Source organism: Rhynchophorus ferrugineus, unplaced genomic scaffold (genome assembly GCF_030347505.1).
Source record: "Rhynchophorus ferrugineus isolate W39M unplaced genomic scaffold, kcgeb_rfMv2 rfM1, whole genome shotgun sequence".
Lineage (NCBI taxonomy): Eukaryota > Metazoa > Arthropoda > Insecta > Coleoptera > Curculionidae > Rhynchophorus > Rhynchophorus ferrugineus.
This window is the reverse complement of record NW_027472580.1, coordinates 69,214,077-69,242,056: the sequence shown is the minus strand read 5'-3', so window position 1 is coordinate 69,242,056 and position 27,980 is coordinate 69,214,077. Positions and strand designations below refer to the sequence as shown.

At 30.6% G+C, this 27,980-nt stretch overlaps 1 protein-coding gene across 6 annotated transcripts in view; it reads left to right on the top strand.

The window, feature by feature from the left end:
• The window catches only part of LOC143189351 (glyoxylate reductase/hydroxypyruvate reductase), a 59,157-nt gene that overhangs the window by 22,758 nt on the left and 8,419 nt on the right, over window positions 1-27,980 (top strand). For 5 of the 6 annotated variants that reach the window (XM_076393834.1, XM_076393833.1, XM_076393835.1 and 2 more), the window contains one exon: window positions 21-363. In XM_076393834.1, the coding sequence (XP_076249949.1) occupies window positions 21-142 (122 nt within the window). In that variant the 3' untranslated portion in view covers window positions 143-363. Of the gene's footprint in view, window positions 1-20; window positions 364-27,130; window positions 27,246-27,980 lie in introns of those variants that run through there. The other variant, XM_076393837.1, reaches the window with a different exon arrangement.

The following is a 27,980-nucleotide window of genomic DNA, read 5'->3' as shown; positions in this document are numbered from 1 at the left end:
AATTTTTATTTTTTTTCCAGTGCTAACTCCGCATATTGGAAGTGCTACTGTTGATACCAGGAATGCTATGGCTGAACTGACCGCCAAGAATATTTTAAGAGGATTAGCAGGAGAAGAAATGTTTACTCCCATTCAGTTATAAAAGACCAAAGTGAAAATAAAGGTCTTAATTGAGCATTTATATGTATCTGTATTTTTATATAATACTTCTTCAGTATGATAATATTATAGCAATAAGGTATTTGTATGTGAATTTCATATACAACTCGTGAATACAGAAGATAAAAGAATAAGTGTTTATTTTTTTAATAAAATCTAAAACTATCTCGGAAAAGGTGTGATAATAAATAAAATTTTCTAAATTATGAGTATTTTATTTAATTATCCTTAGGTATACAAAGAGACTACATAGGGAGAAAACAAATAGTATTTTTCAAGTTCTTCAATTTCTGAAAAAACAATTTTTATTCAACTTTATTCAACTAATTCTATATTTCTTTATTGTTTTGTCCTCTTACTGCTGCGATAGTGGCGAGATTAAATTTAGCGAAATGGGGGTGTATATTTATCTCAGCAATTGAAATAGACTGTGTTATGGTGCCACCAGCAGTCTAGGTTAGACCGGATATATTCTGGATGTCTAATTTGGTCTTTATATAGTTGATAGGCTTAATGCCCACAACTATGCTGAACCCACATTAAGCAGTAAACAGTTAAGTACTAGTTGGTAAACAGGAGATTTTAAAATAAATTATTATGTGTATTTATCTTTATTTATTAGTGAAATATAACTTTTCTTATTATATCGGACTGTTTTTATTAATGTTTGCTGATTAATAATTAGGGACTATATATAAGGGACAATGATTGGGAAATGTGATGGATGAATTTGTGTATATACTCCACTGATTGAGCACCATGACGAGTTTAAACATTAACATTATTATTTATATTATTATTTTAATACGTTTTATATTTTTAACAGATTTCAAAAAAGGAGGAGGATTTATGTCTTTTCGTTGTTCGAACCTTTTCCTTCTATTTTCCCCCTCTCTCCCCAACAAATCCTAAATTAGTTCCAATGTGACCACCTCGGAAGTGCACTCTTTCTAATAAAAAAAGAATTTTGAAAATCGGTTCATGATTGATTATATATATATATATATATATATATATATGTATGTATGTTCGCGGATTTCTCCTTGTCGCTTGTGAGTGTTGGCTCATCTACATTGTGAATCTGTTCATTAGATATATGATCGGTTTACAGTAGATAAAGGATAAGACACTGATATATTGCTTCTAGTTATCTAAATTCTGAGTGTTCGATCCTGTGATTCTAAATAGTACTTTTGAATTAAAAAGTTGATATTTCTTGATTGGTAATTTTCTTGATATTAAGGTTGGTATATAAAAACTGTGGGATTTGATTTGTTTTTCTGCTAGAGGGCTGTTGACTGATGTCTGTTGTTCTATGTATCTGTTAGTAATCTAGAATGTGTGGTTTTGTTGAATTCAAACTGCGGTTATTATTATTGAATTTCATTCATTCTATATTCTATTTTACCATTGAAAATTCGGAATATTCCTAGTTTACTATTGAAAAGTAATAGCTCATTAGTCTTCTCGCAAAATCTAGTTTTCTTTTCTATTTGATTTTTTCTTAATTGCAATATTTTGTATGTTCTGCGACAGATATTCCATCATATTCCCAAATTACAGCAAACAGAATAGCCACCATGGTTGACGTTGAGTGACACGTATCGTATTGGGACTAAAAGAAAGTTCTATAGTCTAGGATTGAAAAGTATTGACCAAAGAAGCGCCGAACCAAAACTTGCACCAAACAGTCACTTTGTTGTTTAATCTCGTTGGTTTCGTTCAATACATGAAAATAATGCTTTTCAGGGTAGCCATCATCATCAAAATCATAAAAAAGCCCTTTGATTTTAAATAGGAATTTTCAGCCAAGTTTGTGGCTTTTTATTTTGAAGCTGAAGTTTTATTTTATAAAATTATTAGAGATTTATTTTTAAAATTATTCCCAAAGTTTATTATTGGAGGGGACTTTAATGTTAAACACCTGGGAAAGGAAACGAACTCGCAGTAATAAATAATACTAATTGTAACTATCCTTCAGCGCGCGAACCCACTACAGACTCAAAACTATAGACGATCTTGAGCTGCAAACCCCAAATATAATTGAACAAATTCGGTCTACTGCAAAAGAAGCTACCTCAACATCAAGAGAGAAATCAGAATATGAGGTATATTACTCCCTTGAAATTAGGGAATTGGTAAAAGAAAGATGAAAATTTAGGACAGTATGGAACAGAACCAGAAATGATGTAGACAAAACAATATTAAATAGAATCAGTAATCAGACACATCAAATTAATAAAGAATAAAAACATTGTTGCTTCAAGAAATATGTAAGTGAATTAAGCTCGAAAGCAGACAAATATTACTCGCTATGGAAATAAACTCGGAGATTTAAAAGACCAATTATTAGAGTATCGCCTATTATTTACAAATGATTAAAATGAATGTGGTCGATGTGATGATGAAAAAGCAGAAGTATTTGCAGAACATTTAGCTAATGTATTTCAACTGAATGATATATATATGTATATATTTTTATATATATATATATATATATATATATATATATATATATATGTATATATTTTTATATATATATATATATATATATATATATATATATGTATATATTTTTATATATATATATATATATATATATATATATATATATATATGTATATATTTTTATATATATATATATATATATATATATATATATATGTATATATTTTTATATATATATATATATATATATATATATATATATATATATATATGTATATATTTTTATATATATATATATATATATATATATATATATATATATATATATGTATATATTTTTATATATATATATATATATATATATATATATATATGTATATATTTTTATATATATATATATATATATATATTCTTGATAAGTATAGAAATAGCCAAAACCTTGCTATTATTTAAAACATAATGATTTTAAATCAATCAATATTTAAAATTCCGGTATATGTAAGTTTTGATAGATATCCGTTGACCCAGAGAAACTGTCTAATTGTTTAGCTTTAAGGGTGTAATGTAACATTTTATAATATGGATATTTCAAATGAAATCAATTAATTTGCCAATGAGGAATGTGGTGTTACCAATTACTGGTGTCCATGATGGAGCCATGAGCATTAACATTGTTCCTAATTTGAGTCACTTGTATGTGAATCATACTGCTGTAGTTTCAGTAATACGGCAGAAGATGTCGTACATTTTGTGGCATTATGTTCGGAGTTATTCGCCTTGGAATTACGCTAGGTCAGGGTTATTCGGAAATGGCAACAGGCTGGTCTTGTATACCCGGAACCAATCCTTTAGCGCTGCTAAAGAATACAGAGTGGATATATTTGTGGTGGCCTAAGGGGCTGTAGTGGTCATTATACAATAATAAATTTATTGAATGGAAGTTTTGTTGAATAGATAATTTGTGTTTTGAATCTATTAAACTGAATTTAGGTTCAAAATCTTAAGATTTGACTAAATATCCTTTAAATTTTTCCATGTATGAAAAGGTTTTAAATTTAGAAAAATTATTAGGAATTGATACCAAATAGATGAAACCAACACTTATATCGAGATTTATTTGTATTTTGTTCATCATTTTACATAACACTGAGTGTGCACTTATAGGTGTGCACTTATAGGTGTGCACTGAGAAGCACTTATAAATAATAGCTGTTGTTAGATAGTTTAGACTTATTAGGTAAATTAAAAGGATCGAGCTCATACTAACGTTGAAACAAAGCATACTCTTAAGAATTTACTTCATCAGATATCAATATATAGCTGCGACTGGACATATACCGGATTATTTTTATGCATAAAAGTTGCATTAGCCCTGTCAATCTAATTAAAAATGGAACTATTGCCAAAGAAGATGCTAGTAGCATCATCTCTAAATAGAATCTAATAAATAATTTTATATCTTAGTTTAATATGGATCTTTGAAAATATTATTTTTTAATCTTTAATCCTAAAGCTACGTGTTTATTGTCAATAAATACTTAAAGGTATCGAATTTAAAATGTACATATTTCCAATGAAATAAATTCATTCGAAAACTATATTGTTACAACATATTTCAAATTAATGCTTACTCTTAATAGGCTATCTACGTAAATACATTTATTGTGCAGTGTAAAACGCTGACACCTAAAATATATATACTGCGAAAATTAAAAATGTATTAACTGATGTTAAGTTATAAGTGCTCAGAGATATTTATGTTGTTTATTTGTAATTTCTGTATGTTAAAATTTTTCAAAGCCCAGAGTTTTCCTCTGTTTCTTGGGATATAATAATTAATAAATATACATGATCTTCTCCTTTTTTTTGGCTTAAATTTCCTAACCTCAAGTGTTACATTTGGCAAGAATTAAATTTGAGTATATCTCTTTCTTACTATTAACTACGTTTCTGATCCTCAACATTCAAGATTTCTTTCGGTACCATAAAAACTAAAAGAGATCATAATCTTTTATTTATTGATCCGTAGTTCTCCAAAACTAACCTGTTTAATTGCCAGTTACTGTGCGTTGAAGGAAGCTCTTCCGCAATGTATCATTTTAGCTCTAGCTCCTCTTCCAGGAGTAAAGTAAAGAAGCTTATCTTCTTTACCTATATTTTTACTGACTATATAAATAGGCAATTTGTACAGATGGAACTTTGTAACTATAGAGAGAGTCTTTTGAAATTTTCAAATCTTGTCTACAACACAGAATTGAGCTATACTTTCAACACTTCCAGCACTGCTTCCATGTTAACATATTTAATTAATTTTGTTGCAGCAATTGATTTATATAACCGCAGTATTACCACACTATAGCCATTTAAATTATTATTCCAATTATATATTATGCGCTAAATATGATCACAAACATACCATCATTTGTTGATAAATGTTTCAACAAAGAAAATGCGCTAACCCTAATAGGTCTGTTATTACCTGTGCTTTACCGGACAAAAATAACAAATTCAAAACTTGCACACTTTTTCGAATACTTGTGGGTAATTTATTACAATCTTTGTATTGCATTGCAAGTTTTTTATTCCTTATCTCTATTTTAATTTTCCTTTATTAATTAATTATAATTATAAATTGTTTTGAGGTTTTTTTTAAAATAAGATTGAAAAATCAATGAGATAATATTAAACCTGAATGTTACAAAATCATTGGGGTTTGATATAATTACGACAGAAATATTAAAAGGTATTTGCTAGAGAATGAATATACAAAATTGAAAGAAATGTCTGCAGGAATGGCCCAAACTAGCAAATTAACACTAGTGATATAACAAATGTCTCAATTACGTTGGCCCTTTTTGCGGATAGTGTATTATTTAGTATTATTAGTACTGGGCAAGAGTGGTGTAGTAGTGGGCAAGCAAGAACCTATAAAAATTTTCTAGGCATCTAGCTTGACCAAACTAAACAATGCCGACTAAAACTAAACGAATTCAATTCTGTTCCTATAGGAATTACTATTTTCAGTGAAATGCACGGTTTGACTGTTTTTTTTTAATTCGTGATGTCAAACGAAGATGTACGTATCCTTTCCTGTATAAATTGTGAGAAAGGTAAGGTTGGAGATAATTGCTTGGAGCAGTTAATTTTAAATGTGCTTATATTTTCCGATGATAGTATAAGCGAGACGCAGATGTACATATTCCTTCACGTACTAACTTCAAAAAAGAAAAGGAGAAAATATTTACCGAAAAAAAATTACCCGAAAACTATTAGAGCTTTTTAAATAAAATAAATGCTTTATTTATTATTGAATGGAAATATTTTTTAACAGAAATCGAGAGATTAATTCAAATATTACCTATTATTGCCATAAAAACAGTTAAAAGTATTTTACTATTTATCGTTCACAATTTTAATCTTTTTATCCTATTACATTAACAATCATGAAAAATATCGTTCCGAAATGCTGCTATATTAACACAAAATATATTGTTATTTACAAGCTAACGACCAAAAAAAAATTATAAAACTATATATATTACATACGAAGCATATATTGGGTACATTTTTGTCAAGGTCGCGGCTAGGCCGCTAGAGCTAGAACGTTAAAAATCAGTTGAATGAAACTAGTAGAACCAAAAATAGTTACTAAAAGTACACGACTGAAACAGTCGATAGTAACAGTATCAGTCGGACTGAAAATAGCGACCGAAAATATTTGACTGAAACAGTTACTACTAAAAAGTAGTAAAATCAGTTGAACCAAAAATAGCGACTGAAACAGTCGATAGTAAAAAGTAGTCAATTACTAAAAAGTCGATAGTCGATTTCGGTCGATAGTTCTCAACACTAATTTATGGTCAAATGTTAAACTCAATATAGCATGATAGAAGGTTATTACTGAGGATTTATTATTACCCGGGGTATTGTTATAGGAAGAATTTGAATATTTTAGCACAAGATGTTGTGTAAATCCGTAAACGCACCTTAGTATGTATGCAATGAAGACTTCTATCGAGGCATAGAAATCCTTACAATAAAAGAATAAAACAAATAATTCGACTGGAGATATGACACCAGTCTAAACCTCCGTGAAAAGCTCAGAAGCTTTGAAGCTTTTAAATATAGAATACATTGTTAACAGACTGAAAAGTTCCAACTTCTGAGAATTTGTTATATAGCGAGTGATTCGAGTGCGAAATGAGAAAATAGAACTACCACTTATTATTGAATATATTATAATGTATGGGAGCTTATAAATGGTAGGAATAATTTAACAACTGGTTGAGAGTATTTAATATTCTAATTTAGAATTAAATCTATATATTTGGGAAATATTTATGTAAGTTAATTTAACATAAAACGATTTTCTCCAGACAGAGCGTCTTTATAAAACCAGACACTGAAATTATACCACTATTTGATCGATATGATCCTGTATATAACTGTGTGAAACAATTTTAATGGCTGTTAATAATTAAATACGCTATTTGCCTCCTACAGAAGTTCGTACCCTACCCCGTAAAACACGAAAGCTGGAAATGCAATTTTGATGTAGCTTGACAATCAAGGTAAATCTCTTGTAGATTTGCTAATGGGAATAATAGAGAATTAAATTTATTGAAACGATTTATCTAAATTATGCTTGGTTTTCGAATTTAATCTTAATGCTAATATCATTAAAATTATTTCATTATATTTTTGTCCCTGACATTTGGAAGATGGCGGAAATTATAATGATCCCAAAACCTGGGAAGTCAGCAAACGAAATAAAAGCCTATAGACTTATATCACTGCTATCAGTAATATCTAAAGTTTTTGAAAAACTTCTGTCGAAAAGAATAAAACCGATCATAGAGAGAAAAAATCTAATACCCACACACCAGTTTGGGATTATTAACAAGCACTCAACAATTGATCAGGTCCACAGAATAACAGTTGTTATTGAAAAAGCCTACGAAAGTAAAAATGTATGCTCAGCTATATTTTTAGATGTAGCACAAGCTTTCGATAAGGTTTGGCATGAAGGCTTTATTCATAAACTACAGAAAATGCTACCAAAACAACACACCGAACTATTAAAATCATACAGTACAACCAGAATGTTTAGAGTCAAACAAGAAGAAGCTTACTCTACAATATAAGAATCTAAAGCAGGTATACCACTTCCTTGTGTACTGGGACCAATGCTTTATCTACTCTACACTTGTGATATACTACAAACGGAAAATATTACGATAAATTGGTTACAATTGCTGATGATACTGCGATTATAGCTGTCAGAGATAATAGTGAAGAAGCCTCACGAAAATTACAACAGGCAAGTGACAATATAAATAATTGGACACAAGCTTGGAAAATAAGAATTAATTAAAGTAAATCTGCACATGTGCAGTATCACCTATAGAACTGGAATTGAAATATAGGAAAATGTACCGGCTAATTGGAAGAAAATCACAATTATCAGTACATAATAAATTACTATTATAAAAGCAAATATTGAAACCTATATTGACATACATTGAGTTCAGTTATGGGGATGTTCTGCAAAGAGTAACATAAATAAAATACAAATTTTTCAGAAAAAAGTCCTGAGAGGTATTGTAGGTGCACCCAAATATTGCAGGACTGATTACCTACATCGAGACCTTCAGATACCCACGGTCAGTCAAAAAATCAAGAGAATTGGAAGGGGGCATGAGGAAAGATTCCATTCTCATACGAATATTGAAATATTACAACTATTGGATACCACCAGAACAGGACACAGACTCAAAAGAATCAAACCATCTGATCTTGTGTAGTGTTGCATATGTTAAAAAATTCAGCAGTGACCTGTATAAACATTATTTCACCAGAGACTGAGTTAGGGCCGATGGGTCCTCCTAGTTATATACCTAGTTTTAAGTTATCATAAAGACAAATTGTAGGTTAGACGGAAACGACTAGTAAAAAAAATTATATATTATTTGTCAATATTTAGTTTTTTTTTGCAGCGCTATTGTATTATTACTTATTCTTAAATATATTGATATCATTTAAATGTTACTGTTCATGTATCCTTTTGTAAATATATTCAATAAAATAAAAACGCAAAAAAACAATTCAAGAATGTCGTTTTGAGTTGATTGTGGGGACAAAAATTGGAAATTGAAGATGGCTTTAAAGACCACTACAGAAATAAAATTCGACGATTGTTTGGAACGTTGAAAAAATGTTAGAATAAATATATTATATTCGAGGGAGAAACTTTGAATGAGGCGAAATAAATTCAGAAAATAAATAACCACTTTGAATTTTGTTTAAATGTATTTAATTTATGAAATGTCAAAGATTTAAAACTATTTCACTATTTACTTTTATTTTTATTTTAAAAAAACTAATTTATTTTACCAGTAGCCAAGCAGCTGGCGCTAGTTTTATTGCATTCACTGCTTTTTAGTTACTAATCTTCAAGGAATTGCTGTTAAAATTTCATGATATTCTACTAATAAGTTAGTTTGTCAGTTATAGTTCTAAAAGAGACACTATTTTTGTTATTTTGAAAACAATAAATCAAAAACAATTTTGTGTATTAATTTTACCCTGCCTCTTGATGGGAAAATACCGTTCAAGCGATGCACTGGCTTGGATTCTGCTCCTTCAGAAAAAACAATAAAATGTTGGTTTGCTGACTTCAAACATGGGCGTAGAGACACCGATGGCGCAGAGCGCACCTCCAAATAAAGTGGTAGTACCAGAAATCATTAAAAAATCCACAAAATCGTTTTGAATGATTCAAAAGAGAAGGCGCGTGAAGACCTAATTAACATCGTAAAGATATAGAAAGAATGTCTTAGTTTTATATTGCATGAGTATTTGACAATGAAAAAACTCTGTTCAAGGTGGGTACCGCTTTTGCTCACTGTTGAAAAAAAATGTGAACGTGTTGATGATTTTGAGCAGTGTTTGACCATATTTAAACGTAACAAACTGGAATTTTTGCGTCAATATTTGACAATGGAAGAAACAGGAATTCATCATTTCACTTCGGAATCAAGTCGATCGTCATCTCAATGGACAGCAACTGATGACAGGCCTATTTTGAGGCAAGAGATAAATCTTTCTACAAAGAATATACTGAAATGGTTGAGTGACGCTGGAGTGACTCTGTAGCTCTTGATGGAGATTACGTTAACGAATAAAGCCACGTTTTCCTTGTTTTGTCCGGGACATTTCATCCCATGTGTTACTCCGAGTTAATTTAATACAATCTAATATAACTTAATCCTATTCTATAAAAATTTCCTTATATTTAGATGCTTCACTCATTACAGCTTTCTTTCTAATATATTAATACCGTAACCAGGGCCATATCAATGTATCGCGCCATATAACACCTCCCCCCTAAATCAATGGCCAAAAATATGTACACGGGCGTTTTCTTACTTGGACAGCTAACAGATGTAGTAAAATTACATGTTTCGCATGTAGCTTCGTCCGACAATTTGCCTTTAATGATCTTCTGAATAACCTGTTTTTAGGCAAATTTCTATGGTATACTCTACACACTTTTAAATGGTTCCCAAGCTTTAGTAACTTTTTGTTGTGTGACCAAATTCCAACAGCTTATAACTGAGAAATTGAGCTACTGCAATCTACCCTTGGTGGTGGTACAGCCTAAACTGCAATTTTCTGTCCAAATTTCGGTGGACTGTGTGAATTCGCCAGCAAATTAGTTTAATGCTTTTGTGAAAGGAATTCAGGGCTTTTCAAAGCAAGATGTTGAAACGGCAAGCACAAAAAGAGGCTAATTTTATTGTAATATAAATTAAATCATTTCATAAATCAATTATCATTTCAATAATAACATTTTTTCTACCCAGTGTGATTACTGACATGACTGGTATGATTTTCCTAATCTAATTTCACTGTCTTATGTATTGACAATCACAATTAGAAATTATCTATGACCCTCTTAATGAAACCTTGGTGAAAGCTTTGACCTTTGCGGCGAGCAAGCTGGCCATTTCACTTAAAACATGTCACTTATTTTTAATTACAGTAGTAAACTGATGATCCTTTAACGCCTTTGTATTGTTAGGATTATTAGTGAGTACAGGTTTTCGCGTAAATCCTAATTTATATTTAATTATTATATGCATTTCTTTTTCAATTTCTTCGTTCAAGACATTATAATAAGAGACTACATTACATAGTACAAGATAGTATTATCTATTGCATCATTACGCTATTCAATTATACATTTTTAAGATCAGCTTTTTTAAGAAGTTCGATCAACAGTATTTTTGTGATTAATTTAAAAGAAAATGTAGTTTTACTTTAAATTTCTCAGTGAACCAGAATTGAATAAATTGTTAAGGGAGAACAACTTGAAGATGAATGGATAATTGATTATTGATTACTCAAAGCTTCCTTTAATCTAGTCTATTAAAATTAAAAGTATCAAATTACAGATGTTTAGCCACCAAAAACGTATTTAAAGTACCTAAAGTATCTTTAAAGTATCTAAAGTAATCGTTCTGAAACACACCTTTAGTAAATCTGAGTATTTCTGACTTTCTGTTGGAAAACTGTTAAATATAGTAATTAGTATTAGATAGTAATGCTGGAAAATGTTAACAGATAGTAATCTGGATGGCAGAATCGCAGGTGTACGGTTATTAAAAGTGAACAGAAATTGCTGAAAATATTTTAGGGATTTAGGTGAACTATTATTCATGCGAAGCTGTTATTGATAATCAAAAAACAATCCTTCTTTCTTTTGTAATAAAAACTCTAATCAAGAAAAAGTGTGTTTCCATTCCCATGTATAGCAAAGCTTATAATTAATTAGGTTACAAGTTTCAGTCAATCCTTACTTTCTAAGATATGTCTTTAAATAAACAATATTTTTTGTTGTAGGCTATTACTAAGTTAGTTAAATGAGTTTCATTAATGCTATAGAGAAATAGAGATGATACTGAATATGGGACTCTGGAGTTTTTTTGGCTTTCTGGCGAAAGTTTTGCTTTGCCCAACATCCAGAGGGCGCTGTAATGGGCCATTCAAATAATTTGATCGGTCAATTCAAATCTCCATTATAGGCACCTGTAAGAAAAATATTTGACTCTGAAGACATTTGATTGGCTCATTAATAATGTCTGGCACGTGATAACCTTGATGTCATGTTAACCAATGAAATTTAAATAATAAACAATTATATATATATATATATATATATATATATATATATATATATATATATATATATATATTAACAAATTAATCAATTAATTAAGCAAAAAACCTTGGTGTATTGTAAATTAAAATAACATCTTTTGTCTTTTTCCTTTTTCATATTTCCATCAAGGCCCTCAATTTAATAGGATCTATCAGAGTTCTGTCTTTTTGTTTTCTTGTACTGAAAGCAAATTTTGAGTTATTTTTTCTTAGTATTCTATTTACCTGTTTTACTCAAAAATATATAACATACCTTGTTTAAATTACTTACTTTTTTTGAAACATTTGACAAATATTTTGTTGTTTTAGCGACATGGCAAAGTCGATGACTAAAATAAATGACATAGCTCAAAAACCTACTGACAGTGTAATAAAACAAATTTGTTGGAGTCTAGGGCACAAGTTATCGTCCTGCCTGTACTGATTTTTTCATAATTGTATGTACACAAAAATTATAATTAATTTTTTAAATAAAATTTTACTAAATAACCCGAGATGTACACTACGGTACAACTTAAAACTTTGTTTGCCCTTATAGGAACATCTGAAACTGAAGTTATTGAGTCAAGTAATTAACAGTAAAAATGAGCAGAAAGGGGGATACTGGCTAAATTAATAGAAACTTTACCACTACCTTCTGGAGTTTGTTTAAATGCCGATGACACTTGCTTCGAACACCCCGGTTGTGGGCTTGGAATAATGGAAATAGGCACCACAAATATAGTAAGGCAGTTTAGAAATTAATGGTAACAATTATGTACAGAAATGTGACTGACTCCTTCAATTTACCTTCTATATCATTTTGATTTTGATCCACTTCCATTTGTAAATATGCTGGGCTCGTGGTATTATTTTCACCATCACTAAATTGTTCATAAGTACTTAAAGGAAAGTTTAAATATATCACAAAAATGTCTGACATGGTAACGATCATAAATCTGTTTCATGTTTAACCCAACCAGTTTAGGATTTTTAATGTTTTCTACTCATTTCTTAAAGATCCCCGGGTACTTTTTTAATGGAAAACGATGACGCATGTCCTCACTATCTGTGCATCCGGGCACACAACACTTCCTAGAACGAGAATGCATTTCAACTACCAACTTGTATATACTAATAAAATAAAATAATAATTTAATGCATAAACGTTATAAAAAGCTAACCACACTATTCTCTATATAGGGCACATTGAAAATGACGTACAAAATAAACAAACCATAGAACCAATCAGGTCTAGTCGCGGCTTTTAGCATAGCCAACCAAACTAGTAATATGCTAAGAGTAGCGACATCTACATGTTGGACGTGTAGTAGAATATAATTAGTAACTCTAATATGATTAGTTCTAAGATATAAATAGGGATCTTTATTAATTTTTGTTTTGTTAAGCATTTTGACTTATTATTAGACCTATGTATAATAAAACAAGACGATGCGATATATTCACGTATACTAAGGTAAAATAAAGTATTATAATTGCAAAGCTACAACCTTATGATCGGTTTGCAAATGATGTGAACCCAGCGTAATTCTTTTAAAGCTAAACTCTTAACATTACTAAATTTTGATCTGAAAAGTGAAGAACCAATGAATTCAACTGTTATACTCGGTATTTCTCGATATGAAGTAATAGTTATCCAGTTAGCTTTACTGTCCGGTCAATGACCGGGCACCCGGGTATCCATTTCAATCCGCAGGTAATATATATTAACTTCTCCTTAAACTTTTTTTATGGCCGTTTATATCCCCAAAATTGAAGTAATTTGGCACCCATTTTTCGTCAAATTTTTTAACAATCAATTAGTTAATAAAAGTTATTAACTATCAAAATTGATACCCCGCCAGTTCGATATCCAGGTACCCGGGTACCCACTAAGATTAATGTATATGAACGACGGGTTTATACACACTTAAGAGACTGCTATTAAAGTATTTAGTTAATTGGACTTTTAAATAATAATAATAATATAGTTTGTATTTTTTTTTATTTAAACAATAATTAAACAATAATTCTTATTATAAACAATAACAAAAATACTAAGTAAGAAATACATAACTCCGTTTTATTTTATTTTGTTAATATCGTTTTCCATTCTTTTGCTATTTATTTATTTACATTATTTTATTTATTATGATACAGTGCCATATAAAAATTAAAGTACATTAAATTATTTCGTACATGCTTCACATACAGTGTTCGTCACAAATAAGCTTCTCACATACCGAACATATTTTTCTAGTTTTGCGACGATTTTTAAATTCACTTTGGAGACATTCATAGCATACACCAGTAATCTTTTTCCTCCCAGTTGAATCGAGCTGCGTCTGAGGTGTCAATTATACAGATGATGTTCGCTGATGCGCATTCGGATTGATAGCTCGACCAAGAAGAGATTCAATCGCCACTTTGGTTGAGAAATGACTTCTAATTTGTGCATTATTCGAACGACTTTCAACGAATGGAGTACATAGTTCTCTGCTCAACTGCCGATAAAATAATCGTCGTTCATACGATTTTTTAACAATAATTTTATTATTCTCATAATACAGAATATATGACGCGAGGCAGGCAATATCGAGAATATTATAAAAAAATGCTAGAGGTCACCTTTGAGTTGATCTTTTTGTAGTATATCTACCAAGCATTTTAATCATCGTGTCTACTCCAACTTTAGACCAGTTATAAAACTCAATAATTTCGGGTTTTTTCTTTACACTATCACTAATTTTAGCTTCATGATGCATTGATGATAGCTTAATTACTACTTTGTTTTTTTGGCACATAACTACATAGGGTAACTTTTTCATGAAAGCCAAACACAGTGGATAATACTTCTCACGTTTTTGATACAGCCATTGCTGGTGGAATGTATGCTTTATTTTTCTTCAAGGTACCAACAATTGTCAAGTTGCAAGATAGTAAAAATTTTGCCAGTGGAAAGGTAGTGAAGAAATTATCCATTGTAATGTTTCTACCGGATCCTCTATACGGTGCCACCAAGTCTTTGACGTATACTGTTGTACTGTTTCATCAACGTTCTTCTCACGACCATCTTTCGATTTTCCAGTGTAGAGCTGTCCAGTAAGTTGATACGAATTTTCAGCATCATATATCCACCATACTTTAATTCCATATTTAGCTGGCTTTGACGGAATGTACTGAGTGAATCTAGTTCGACCTCGGTATGGATAAAGTTGATCGTCAATTGTCAGGTATTCTGTTTGAAAATATTCATCATCACTACTATCCAACACGCAGTCATCATCAGATTCTTCTGCTTCGAATGTTTTCTCCAAATTCTTATTACTTTGAGAGCGGGTGACTCTATTGTAAACAATTTAAAATGTATTTACTACTATTTTCTTTAATATTGAAAACATAAAATAAATAATTTACTTGAAAATAAAACAATTAAATCTCTCCTTACTCTCTAAAACTCGATGAATCAGCCATTGTATTTAGATTAAATACAAATTTTTTATTAATATATTATTATATTAATATATTTTAATATATTAATAATATTAATAATTAATATTAATTTTGTATATTTTCTTTTCACTTTCAGTGTATATTTTATAGTCCGTTCACTACGATTGTAGAATTTCAATTGAACACGTTTCTTTCTTTTCATACGGCATGAGAAGGGGAAGGGACATAAATATCAATTGGTTTGGCATTACGCTATTGTTATTTCTATGACGACTCTAAAGTGTGTCTCTATAGCTATTTCATATGCCACATAGCCAGTTTTCACAGAAATATTTTTTTATTCATTACACTAATGACTGCACATCTGCCACGCTATAGGTAATTGAACGAATGATGACAGTTTGGTCAGTGACCGGACGGTTGTTCGATTTGAGACAATCTTCTGTTGAAGACCATATAACATTTTTATATATTATGGTGATGATGTTGCGTCGTATATCAATTATTAATTTTGACTTCAATTATTTAACAGTAATGATTTCAATATCAATAACCAGTCTGGGGTGCCAAAAATGTTTGAATTAATTGTAAAACTTATTGGACTCCTTCCAAATTCTCAAAGGTCCTTCAGATATTTTAGTAATTAATGAGACAGAGATTTCAGACGTTTATGTTTGAAGAGATTAGAAAGAAGGGAACAACAACAAAAAAGTAATAAAAATACAGTATTTCTGAAATATTACAATCTCTCAAAATATTTTTCGTAATTTAATTTTATCCTTTATAGTAGGATTATTTGCGTCATATAATATTTTCATTGATATTTAATGCTAACCATTATATACTGTAATAAATAATCATGATATTAACCCTAAATTTATTATATGATCAGTTATCTATTTAAATAATAAGCTTATTAATTTGATGTAACTACAAGAGCAATACTGCTAGCTAATGGGCTTTTTATTAGAAAACACCACGTTAAACTACCTCATCTATTAAAAATCTACCTAATTGGATTGCGTGTAACGTCCAGAATCTGGCACAATGCAAATGGTCTTTAAATTGCCGCCGCATCCAGGCCCAGTCCTGGCAAAACGTTTGTTCTGGTCATTTAAGAAAGCACATTAATCTTGTTTTTGCCGCTGCTAAGTTATTCCCAATTTAGGAACCGCATCCACACGGAGCACTACATAAATTTGCTCTCTGGCCTTTTTAAGGGAAGGATATATTCGAGAGTTGTTTACGAAGCTGATTTATCGCCAATATTTTAAAGTTAAATAAGGTTCTACGGTAAGTAGCGATTGCCAATGGAGTGGCTGGGAGTTTCATGTTCCCTTGGAGTGTTTTTATGTTTTGCTCAGCTTATATATTGGGTGTTCTCGACTTTGCTGACAAATGCATATAAATTATGTTGTTTACGTATTTATATAATACGACCATAAAAAGTGATCCATGTTTTTACAAGTTTATTAAGAGTAAACTTAGTTTAAAGTTGTGTTCGGACCTATCGACAGGATTTGACTATCGACTATGTTTAGTAATTGATTACTTTTTAGTATCCGCTGTTTCAGTTGCTATTTTGGGTTCTATTGATTTTACTGCGTTTTGCTAGTGAGTATTTCAGTAGACATTTTTGAGTCGCATTTTCGGATCGACTGATTTTATTACTATTTACTATCGACTGTTTTAGTCGTGTACTTTTAGTTGCTATTTTCCTTTCTACTAGTTTCATTCGATTCATTTTATCAGTCTGGCTCTGTCGTCGTGACCTTGAGAAAAATCTGCCGAATTTATGCTTATATACATAGATTTATATGTAATATATATAGTTTTATGATCGTATATTAATATAGCAGCATTTTTGATTTCTGCTATTTTTCAAGATTATTAATGTAATTTGGCAAACAGATTACAATTTTTAATGATAAATACTAAAATACTTTTGACAGTTTTATGGCAATAATAGGTAATATTTTTTTTATTGACTTTTTCGTTTGCATCTAGCACCTTCGATTTGTGTTCAAGACTTTTGAATTTATTGAATATTTATACTAAATAATTCTAATAAATACATTTTTTGATAGGAAAACTCTTCTTTAACAATCAACAATTTAATCTCTTGACTATTAAAAAATACAAGAAAATAATGATGGTCGCTACACTTTCTGATTTATTTTATCAGCAGATAAGACAGAGATATATTTTTTATGATCTATTTTTATTATTTTATAACTGTTCAGTAGAATGATGCATTCAGCGAAAGGTTGTATGGTTTGAGAATATTTTGAAAAAGAATCCTCAACTTCTGCTATCTGCAATTGTCATCAATAAAAGACAATCCATATTTTTAGATACTTGATTTAAAAAAAGCAGTATTTGGTATTACAAATAATTCTGAGGCGATAGAAGAAATTATCATAAAAAAAATATCTTCCATTATAACTCCATTATAACAAATCCTAAAACCACGAATCATCGAAATTCATGACACAAATACTAACGAAGTATATATTACATCTGAAGATATTTTGATAAAAGAACTAGCTAGAATGAAAGAAATAATTACACCAGGTAGTATTATTGGATGGATTATATATTATTGGGAGCTTAAAAACCCCATTAGATTTTTGGAGGGCTCACAAAATGATATTACTTGAAGTATATCAGTTACATTTAAAATATTATGTTATACCCGCAACGTATTTCGCCTCGGAATGGGTTTTTGTCAAAATCTGGCCAAATTATTAACGACCAAAGAAATGGTATTACGGGAGAAAAGCTGAGCATACTTAGTGACTAGGTCATGGATTCGTTTTTTTCTATAATTAGCTATATGTTATATTTAATTTCTTTTTAGTATTTATGGTTATTGTACATCTTTAGATTTTAGGTTTTGTTTAAATTCTATTATGTTATCTATAATTATTACAGTGTGTAATTTAAAAATAGGAAATAACATAATATTAAAAAACGATAAAATATTTGGGGGTCATCCATTCTTTTTTATATATCCACAGAACATAAAAAATAAAAGGAATTCTGCTTCATTTAAAATGAAATTATTCATTGCATAGTGATAGTAGTCAGTATTTTTTTCCTCAATTTTTAAAAAAATTAGTATGAGAGGAATACATAGAGAGCTCCCTATCGCTCATGTTATGGCTGGAAAAAATTATCACAATTAAAATATACTGCTTGAAGCAATTATCTCCGTCCTTTCGTCTTTCACAATTTGTACAGGAAGGTATTCGTACATCTTCCTCTGATATCACGAATGGAAAAAACAGTCGAATCGTGCATTTGATTGATATTAGTAATTACTATTTTTTTACTTTGTTTTTTAACTATCGACTGTTTCGACTGTTTTGCGACTATCAACTGTTTCGACTCTTTTCAGTCGATAGTTTCTAACGCTAGTTTAATGAGTTAAATTTTAAAGCATTTTATTTGAACTTTATTTGGTGTTTGTGTGAAGTTATTCGTTTGAGAAAACTAGTATTTTAGGGTCATAACTCTAACTTCTCACACTGAATTGGCTCTTTGAGACTTTTTTCATACAAATTTAACACATAATAAGATTTTTTTAGTCTTGTTTTTGCTTGTGGTGTGTAACTTACCATTTTGAATCGGGACTGTTGTAGGAATCCCTGGCTTAATGATGGCTTAATGGCTTTTTAACTATGGATACGATGACTCGGAAATATATAATTCACAGTGGTGTAACATGACCGGTGTAGCAGAGTCGGAATGGAGCGAATTCATGTATTGGTGATGTTCTAAGTTTCCTTTGTGAATCTTTTGGGGAATACGTTTGCAAATTCAGAGAACATTGGAACCCCTGTTTCTCGATGTATTTGGTTATAGGGACTATGCATTTTGGATATCACTAGTAAGCTTAGATATATTGCTTCTTCAATTTGGTATTCGTGGTTCAATCTGGAAATAGGACCCAGTTTTAGTAATATATCCAGACACAATTTCCACTAGCCCTTTCCTTTGATTGACTAAAATGGAGACAACAGTTAGTAACAGCGAGTGATGGTCCGAATCCAGTCAGTGGAGAGCTGATAGTTTAACTGGATGGTTTACCTCGTTATTTATTAGGAAATCAATGATATATGAGGTATTTCTTTGATTAGGGTAGTGGGTAGGCTTGTTAGGAATGGTGAGACTGTCTGAGAAGTCTAAGGTATTGGTGAAGTTGATAACGAGGGCTCCTTGTAAATTTTAAAAGTTTCTCACCTAAGAGAGTAGACTTTGTAATTTGGGCAACTGAGAAGCGGATTGATGGTTTTAGAAATTTCCTGTATGAGCGCCACGTGGATGTTTGGCGACATCAATGTGTGGATACGTTTTCACTCCGTACGCAGTGGGCGGTCTCAAAATTAATATTTATTGAACATGAGTTTGAATGCATTATTTTGTGTTTTGTGAGGTTTGGAGTCGAATGAGGGCATAAATTGCAGCCGTTAGATCTTATAATAGTGAGTAGGTTTCTGTCATTGATTGGCGAGGTGCGGAGGGGGGGAGCTCTGGATGTGTATGAGGTATGGGATTGAATATTCGAAACCAGTTTAGGATTAGTGTGTGTGGCACAGTAATTATGTTGTAGAAGCGGGCATTGAGGCAGTGGTATATGAAACTGAATTGTCTTTGCGATGTTTACTTTGAATTCTTCCTAATTGACCTTGCCTTGGATCCTGTGTCGTTTGCGGGGTATGACCTACAGCAGTTGTTGCATTATGGAGTGATTTAATTTTCATTTTTGGTTTTCCTGGTGTGTTTTTTCCGCATATTTAATACATATCGGTGACTGGTCAACATTCTAACACTGAAAAACATGGCCGTTATGTTGTTTTGTGTACCTATAACTTAATTCGTTGATACAGGACGTACTTCAGCTTAAAAATGTGCGTCAAATTCACGAAGCACAATAACTTGGAGAATTGGTATGAGCTGTCCAGTCGAATTCCCTTCTTAACGAATTATTTTCTTCTAGCAGATGCAAGAGAGCCGGCTAGGGGCATATATCTCTCACCGCATGATTGACAAACACTGTTGGATCGCCATTTGACACAGTATATAATTTGATTTTAATTGATTTTATTTTTATAACCCTCATGAACCCTACGATGATCTGGATTGAACTCTTACCTTTCAGCCGTGTAAAAAAGAATGTAATTAAAGTGTGTTTGTTTTCTGTAAAGCAATTTTTTCTCACCAGTGTTTTCATCTAGGTATTAACATCCAAGTTCCAAGGTATTTTTTGGTAAATGATGTGGCTCGGTGAATAGAGGTAAAACGAAATGAAACAGTGTTTCATTGAAAAACAGTTATTTATTGAAGTAATATAAAAATGTAATAATACAAATGATAAAAAAAGGCTGGCAAGGGTGTTACCTGGAGACGAGACTTGGCCAGTCGATGGTGGCATGTCTAAACCAAACTATAGTCGAGTACTGAATCATTGAAAATACCCTTCAATAACCTCCCAGATACACGTCTCGGGGTTGTCAGCTATTCGTTATCGGGTTCTAGCTGGCGCTGCTGGCCCCCCGCCCGCGTTCAACATTTGGGATTATATTTCTGGGTATTTTGTAGACTGTTATTCCACTATGTAAAATTCGACATGCCTCAAGGTCGCTACAGTATTAACAGTGTTGAAGTACCCGACAAATAAAATTCAGATTTTGAGCTATTAAGTTGTAATTTACAGAGTGTCATTTATAGTGTATTTATATCTCTTAGAAGAGGTATGTCTTTTGTCATAATGTCCATGTCATCGGAAAACGTTCTTAGTATTGTTTCTTTTTTTGTTGGGTTATCGGAATTTTACAGCAGTTATACAAAGTCGTAGACCATATACGCGGAACTTCAATCGACATTACGTCTGAATGTCGAGAATGTCCCTTCATGCGAAATTCTATTTTTTTTCGACAATATACAGATTAGCCCCAAAAACCCAGTGAAACATCTGTGCGTTAAAATTTCGAAATATATTTGATGGACTTCGGATAAATATTTTTTCAAGGAACAAAAATAATGAATATTGAAAATGAGATTTTGACTAACTCAATAAAATTCAAAACCATAAAAGTTAATAGTTGCGTTATATTTTTAGCATAACAAAGATAACTTTGCGTATACTTTGAAGCAGCTTATTTTTTTGCGCTACACTCTCTTGATTATATAGATTTAATCTTAATGAAGCACATTAATAAATTGATCTATGTTCAGATTGAGTTAAAATGATATGACATTTTCATTTTCATTTCCAAAATTATCATAACAATTACCACCAGATATGTATTCGCTAATATTATGTTAAAGTATCGAAATGACCATGACTAAAGTTTTTCGTAAACCTTAATCTTTTTACAGCATTTATTATGTCTCTAATGGAAGCCTATGAAGTCCTGATATATTTCAAAATGATAATGGAATAATCCACCGCCTATATTTTTTTCAGAAATCGATCCATACGTGCTAAGCTTACACATATCGTGGAAGTAAATATATTCGGTCTCATAAGAGGCATCAGATAGAATTTAAGCCAAGCATCGAAACCCGTTCCAATTGTTGGAAGTGTGACAAACAATAAATTTTCTTAATTCGTCAGTTATTAATATGTCATCGTACAATAGTACGAACAGTGGCAGATTATAAAGCACCTTTCATTTTAACAATTTGGAAGAAAATATATTAGCCGGACATCAAAATAGACTTTACGTCATCACGTCCATTAAAAACATAAAATGATATAACAAATTATAGATTTACTTAAATATTAACAAAAAATGCAAATAATAATGAAGGAAAACTAATTTAAATGATAAAATATCAACCGAAATGACATGACATTGAAAACATTGAAGATATATAATGAACATTATTACAATGGTAACATTTTATATATTATATGTTCTTATTATTATGGTTATATGTTCAGGTATTGAAAAAAATTATATTCCTCAACCCATTCACTTGTTGCCGTTCATAATTTACTTTTGTTAATTAATTTAATTTGGATTGGCTATTTCCGATGTTTGCAAATTATTTAAAATTATATCTTAAAATATTGGGTATATTATCATATAATATAGAGTTATATTTCCTTATATTTTAAAATATGAAGCTTTAGATATATTCCAAATGTAAAATGTATTTCCTTTTACTATGTTATATTATAATAATTCGAACAATAGGACCTGAGGATATTATACAGAATTGAACAGGAAAATAGATTGAACAGTTGGACATAAATACTCAACATTTTTCTGTCGGCTAATGTAATTTTTAAAAATGTTAGAATCGCTTGACATTATATGCCCAAGGTTACTTGCAGATGTATAATTTTTTTAGATTGATTCAAAGCAATAGGTTGTTTAAAAGCTGAGTTAGCGAAACCCTAATGAAACAACAGCAACACCAATATTTTTTTACTATTATTATTAGCAAGCAGCAGATTGAACAAAAATATTCTCCACCAAGAGTATCAAGGAAAGACAATTGATTAGAATTAGAATCAGCATTGCCATCAGCATATTTCATCACAATTTTCTTTCCGTTCTTGATTTAAAATTGAAATACTTACTAAACTACCTACCTAACTACCTTGTTCAATCATACGTTAATACATCAATCAATATATCGACAACCAATTCGATGTAATAGTTTTTTATATGGGTATTATAAATGTATTTTATATTCATTAATGGGAAAATATCCAGAAATATAAGAGATTGGTTGTATGTTAAATGATGCTAACAACTAGTTGATATATATATTATCTTTTTCTATATAATATTTAATAAGTAATTAAAATTACAAACATTTATAGAAATATTAAATCTAGTAAAAAATATGTTATTTTCCAGAGCTGATACTTGTTTGACATGAAAAATGACAATGAAAAAACTTTTTGTAATATTATTTTATAAATAATTGACTCGGTTTTGTTTGAACTTACCACAAAGATGTTGACCAGAAGATAAAAAATACGTTATATTTTACAATTTTTCGTCAGCAAACGTAAAAGTGCTAGACAGACGATTGAATGTATTAATAGTTTTTATTACTCTGACACTATAACAGCCAATCAAGCATAGTTTAGGTATCGTCGATTCTGTTCTTGTAGTCTCGATAGCACAAAGAAGCCAAAATGTCCAAAGAGACGAAATGGCTCGAGTACGAACACCATATTTTCTGTTTCTATTGCCAACAACCTTAATATTGTAGAAAAATTCGATTGAAATCATTTGGAAAAGGTAGGATACAAAAATAAGCCGGATGTACAAGTGTCAGATGAGTTAAACCGAGTATCCATATGTGAAGCTCTTCTAAATGGCAATAAAATTGATCCATTTATGAGGCGGATATTAACTGGCGATGGAATTTAAAGGAATATGTGATTCGTTATATATTTCTTTTCTCTCTCGTATCTCCATATACCTCCAAGACTAACTCTTAATGCCAACTATTAACGTGCATGTGCACAACTGAGGCCACTAGGACTGAAGCTGTGCTGCACCGAATTAGCTCCATGCCTCGTACAGCAAAATCGACTCGCCAAAAGCCCCAGATGCTTGGTTTGAAGTTTTTTATGCATCCACCTTATAGTTTGGTTATGGCACTAAGTGATTATACTTAGTCCTGTCCAGGGCGAACTATTTTGCTGGTGTCCCACAATATAAAGGCTTCTATGAGAATGATACAATGGAATTATTTACAATATGGCAACATTTATAACTATTGTAATTTATTTAGGCAATATATTTAATTCAGTTTCTGGATTCAGTTCTAAAATGATTCTCCGAGTCAACAATATCCAATAATAACATTGTAATCTAATAAATAATATAATTCTACTTAAATCGATATCTTTCGTTTCAAAGGAATTATGTTTTAAATTGCACTTACTTGGTATTAGATAATGTAATTACTTCTTAATTTGAAGTATATAAAATTTTTTGGTTTGAAATATTAATAAAAAAGGAATTTTATAGCATATTATAGCTAAAAATGCGTGATTTATGTTAATTAATTAACATTAATTTTAATTTACGTATGTAAATATTATACTAATTATAATATTTGCATACATTTCTGTTTTGAGATGTATTTTATTCATCATTATCATCATCATTAATTTGCCAATGAATTTCTGTATGTTATTAATATTTTGGTAGCTTATAACAGCTAGGTTAGCTAGTGGTCACTATACTATTACCATACTATTACCATACTATTACCATACTATTACCATACTATTACCATACTATTACCATACTATTACCATACTATTACCATACTATTACCATACTATTACCATACTATTACCATACTATTACCATACTATTACTAATATTTGACTATCGACTCTTTCGACTGTTTTTAGTCGTTACTTCCCAACGCTATTTATTAGCTATACTAGTTTAAACCGCTTTTATCGCTTGAAGTTATGAGTAAGTCCACTTTTGTAGAGTAGTACTTAACTAAGTACTAAGTTCTTATGTTGATGCAATCGCACTTGTTTTTCCGCAAACCGTTTAATTACCCGTAGCTACTTAACTGAAGATTTGATCTTCGAAAACGAGATCAGTGTTCAACAACAAAATTCTGTTTGTAATACAATAGTGTAAAAGAAATATTTTTTGTAAAATGTCAAGAAAGGCAATTATTTTTCATCATGATAACCGTCCTATACAGAAGTTGAAGACAGACAAAAGAAAGTAATAGTTACGGAATATCCTCATTATGTTACAGATTTTCCATTATAAGGAAGCTGGTTGATTGCGTTAAATTATTGCAGGGCTAAATTGAAGCTCAGGGCATAAAATAAATTTCATATTTAAATTAAACATTTTTACATCTTTAACATCTAAAATATATATCAAAATAATTACATTCTAAGCGTGCGAGATCTTGATCCCGAGGTGAAAACCAAAATGAAGATGTGCCTAAGTAACCAATGTTCAATGACAAGGGTCGGATTAAAAAACAGTTAATATTATGGCTAGCAATGGTTTCGGTAATTAATTGTGTTATTTGATTATAGTACTGCCAGATAATAACACCGATCAATAATTGTATCGTCAATTAATTGTAGCAATGGTACTGATAGTGGATGTTATTGATAATATTAATAACAGACATTGACATTGATATGAACCAATAACAATGACATATTGGCCATGATAATAACAATCTTGTTATAGAATAGTCAATAGCAATGGCCGAACAATCATAACAGACAATGGATAGTAATGATAAACATCCTAGGGCGAAGTATCACATATGCATGCGGTACGAAGAGGAGGTAACACGCGACGTAATAGCTTCTACCCTAACACTAACAATAATGGACGAGCAGTGACATCAAGGGCAGTAGACGCACCAGATCCTGCCGTTAGATTTACTAGGCCTCGCTAGGCCAATACTCTTGCCATTGTGCAGTTACTTCTAACTTCGGCTATGATGAACGTGCAGTATGGAAAAGAGAAAAAGCTGAAGGCTAGATACGCTGCCACCAAGAGTCGGCAGGGACTACTTTTGGTGGCTTTTTTGTGTGCTTACAATTATCAATAATTAATAATTACACATCAGTTACTTTGATTAATTTGGCATCAGTTTCTGATTATAAAATTATAAAATAGTTATAATTGATATTTTATAGTGAAATCGTATATTTTCCATAATAATAAAATAGAGGAAAAAATAGGTAAATATAAATAGATAAATAATTAAATAGAAAATGATATGTGGAATAAATAGAATGGAATGAAATTAAAAATAGGATACTGGAATACTCAACAATTTGAACAAAACTTAAGTGAAAGATGAATCTAAGGTTGGGCAGCAACACAGTAAAATCAACAAAATAAAAAGTTAGTGATTATGAACCTGGCTTCTTCAGTAATCAACTATTATGAAGTTTCAACGTCCATTGGATATGTTAAGATACATTATATTTGCCCATAACAGCTTGACCAAAAGGATCAAACATTTTGTCAATTGTTTTTGTTGTTGAGTGTCCGCAAGAGTGGCAGACCCCACTAAAAATACAAGCGACAACACCGCATTTTAGTCAATTTTACCAGAGAACATAGATGCTTCATAATAAAAAGCTACATTAGAACACGTCAAATTACCCTAAGACGTTTTCGAGATTTTATAAATACCTCAAACTTTTTAATAACCGATTCTGCGGGTTCCAAATTTCCTCAAACAACTTTTTTTATGTTCGTTTTGTACAGAAGAATATTTAAAATAGTTTGAGAAAATAATTCACTTTTATGCAATGAAAATTGAATATCTAAAACATTATTTAAAATAAAAATTTTAAAGGTGTTTGTAAGTCCATTGGCGGTAGTATTTGCCAAGTAAATGAAAGTTATATCCGGTTATTGTTGTGGATGAAACATGTTTATAAGGTGATATAAATTCAAGTACACTGGGTTCATTATAGAAATGGCAAAGTAATCATAGCGGTTAAAAAGGCGTGATCTGTTAAACTTCCATTAAGTCACATGAATGTAAGCTATATTATATAAAAACTCGTGTAAATATAAAAATAATGGAAATAATCACGACAAAAAGGTTTTATGTTTATTGCGTACTCTATCAGCCACTTAAATAAAATAGGAGACAACACAATTTTTTCATTATTAGGCATTTCGTGTATGTTGCAATAATATTCAACGTTTGCTTAATATTATATAACATTTCATTGAGATAAGTCTATAGTAATTATATTGTTTTTCATTCGATATTTGAATTGATATTCACTTCACTGAGTAGAATAGATTAGATATAATTAGTCTAGTGTTGTGCTATTTAAAGTTGCGCTCATATATTTTTGTTGCAGATAGTGATATTTTGGCGGTTTAGGTAAAATCAACATACAGTAAAATGAGTTTGCCAAGGGTTTTTGTTGCTAATCCACAGATACCTAAAATTGCACATGATATGTTGCAAAATGTGTAAGTACAATATTATTATGTTACTTCATTATTTTTATGAAAATTTAAATTTTTGTGTTAACTACTATTTGTAATAAAGATATATTATTATAAGATGGTCTAGATTTTACTGATATATAGGCCATTCTAAGTTCAGAAGACTTGTTAAAAAAACGGCACGACATACATGTTAGAATTTTAATCTGGTTACATATTATTTTTAATGGAACAGCTCAATTGTGCATACCTTTAAGGTAGCTAGTCGATTTATTAACTTTATCTTGTTTTATTAGGTGAGATACTTTATGAACAGGGGAGGGATTTTAACGTTGCTTTTGAATGAAAACGGAGTATTAATTAAGAATCAACTTTAATTACTCACTATAAAATTATCAATCAGAATTTTCAAACAGCCGTTAGTAACATAATAATAATAATGTTATAAATATTTTTATACTCTCTCCTGATGCGAGTTTTGCTTGTTTGTCCGAAATGTCTACATCATTAAGGGTCAAAAATATGACTTTCCGACACTTCTTCGTGCCTGGGATAACTGTTCCAACTACAAAATATTTGTGCCACTTGCAACCATCTGCGGTTCTTTTACTAGTTCCAGCCATACCATCTGGAGTTCCCTTTCCGTGGTTGGCCTTGTTTCAATACTATGTCAAATTAAACGTATTAGGACAAAACGCCTGTAACATTGTTGCCAATACCTTAAACAAAATTTTATCGCTTATAACATCTCTTACGAAA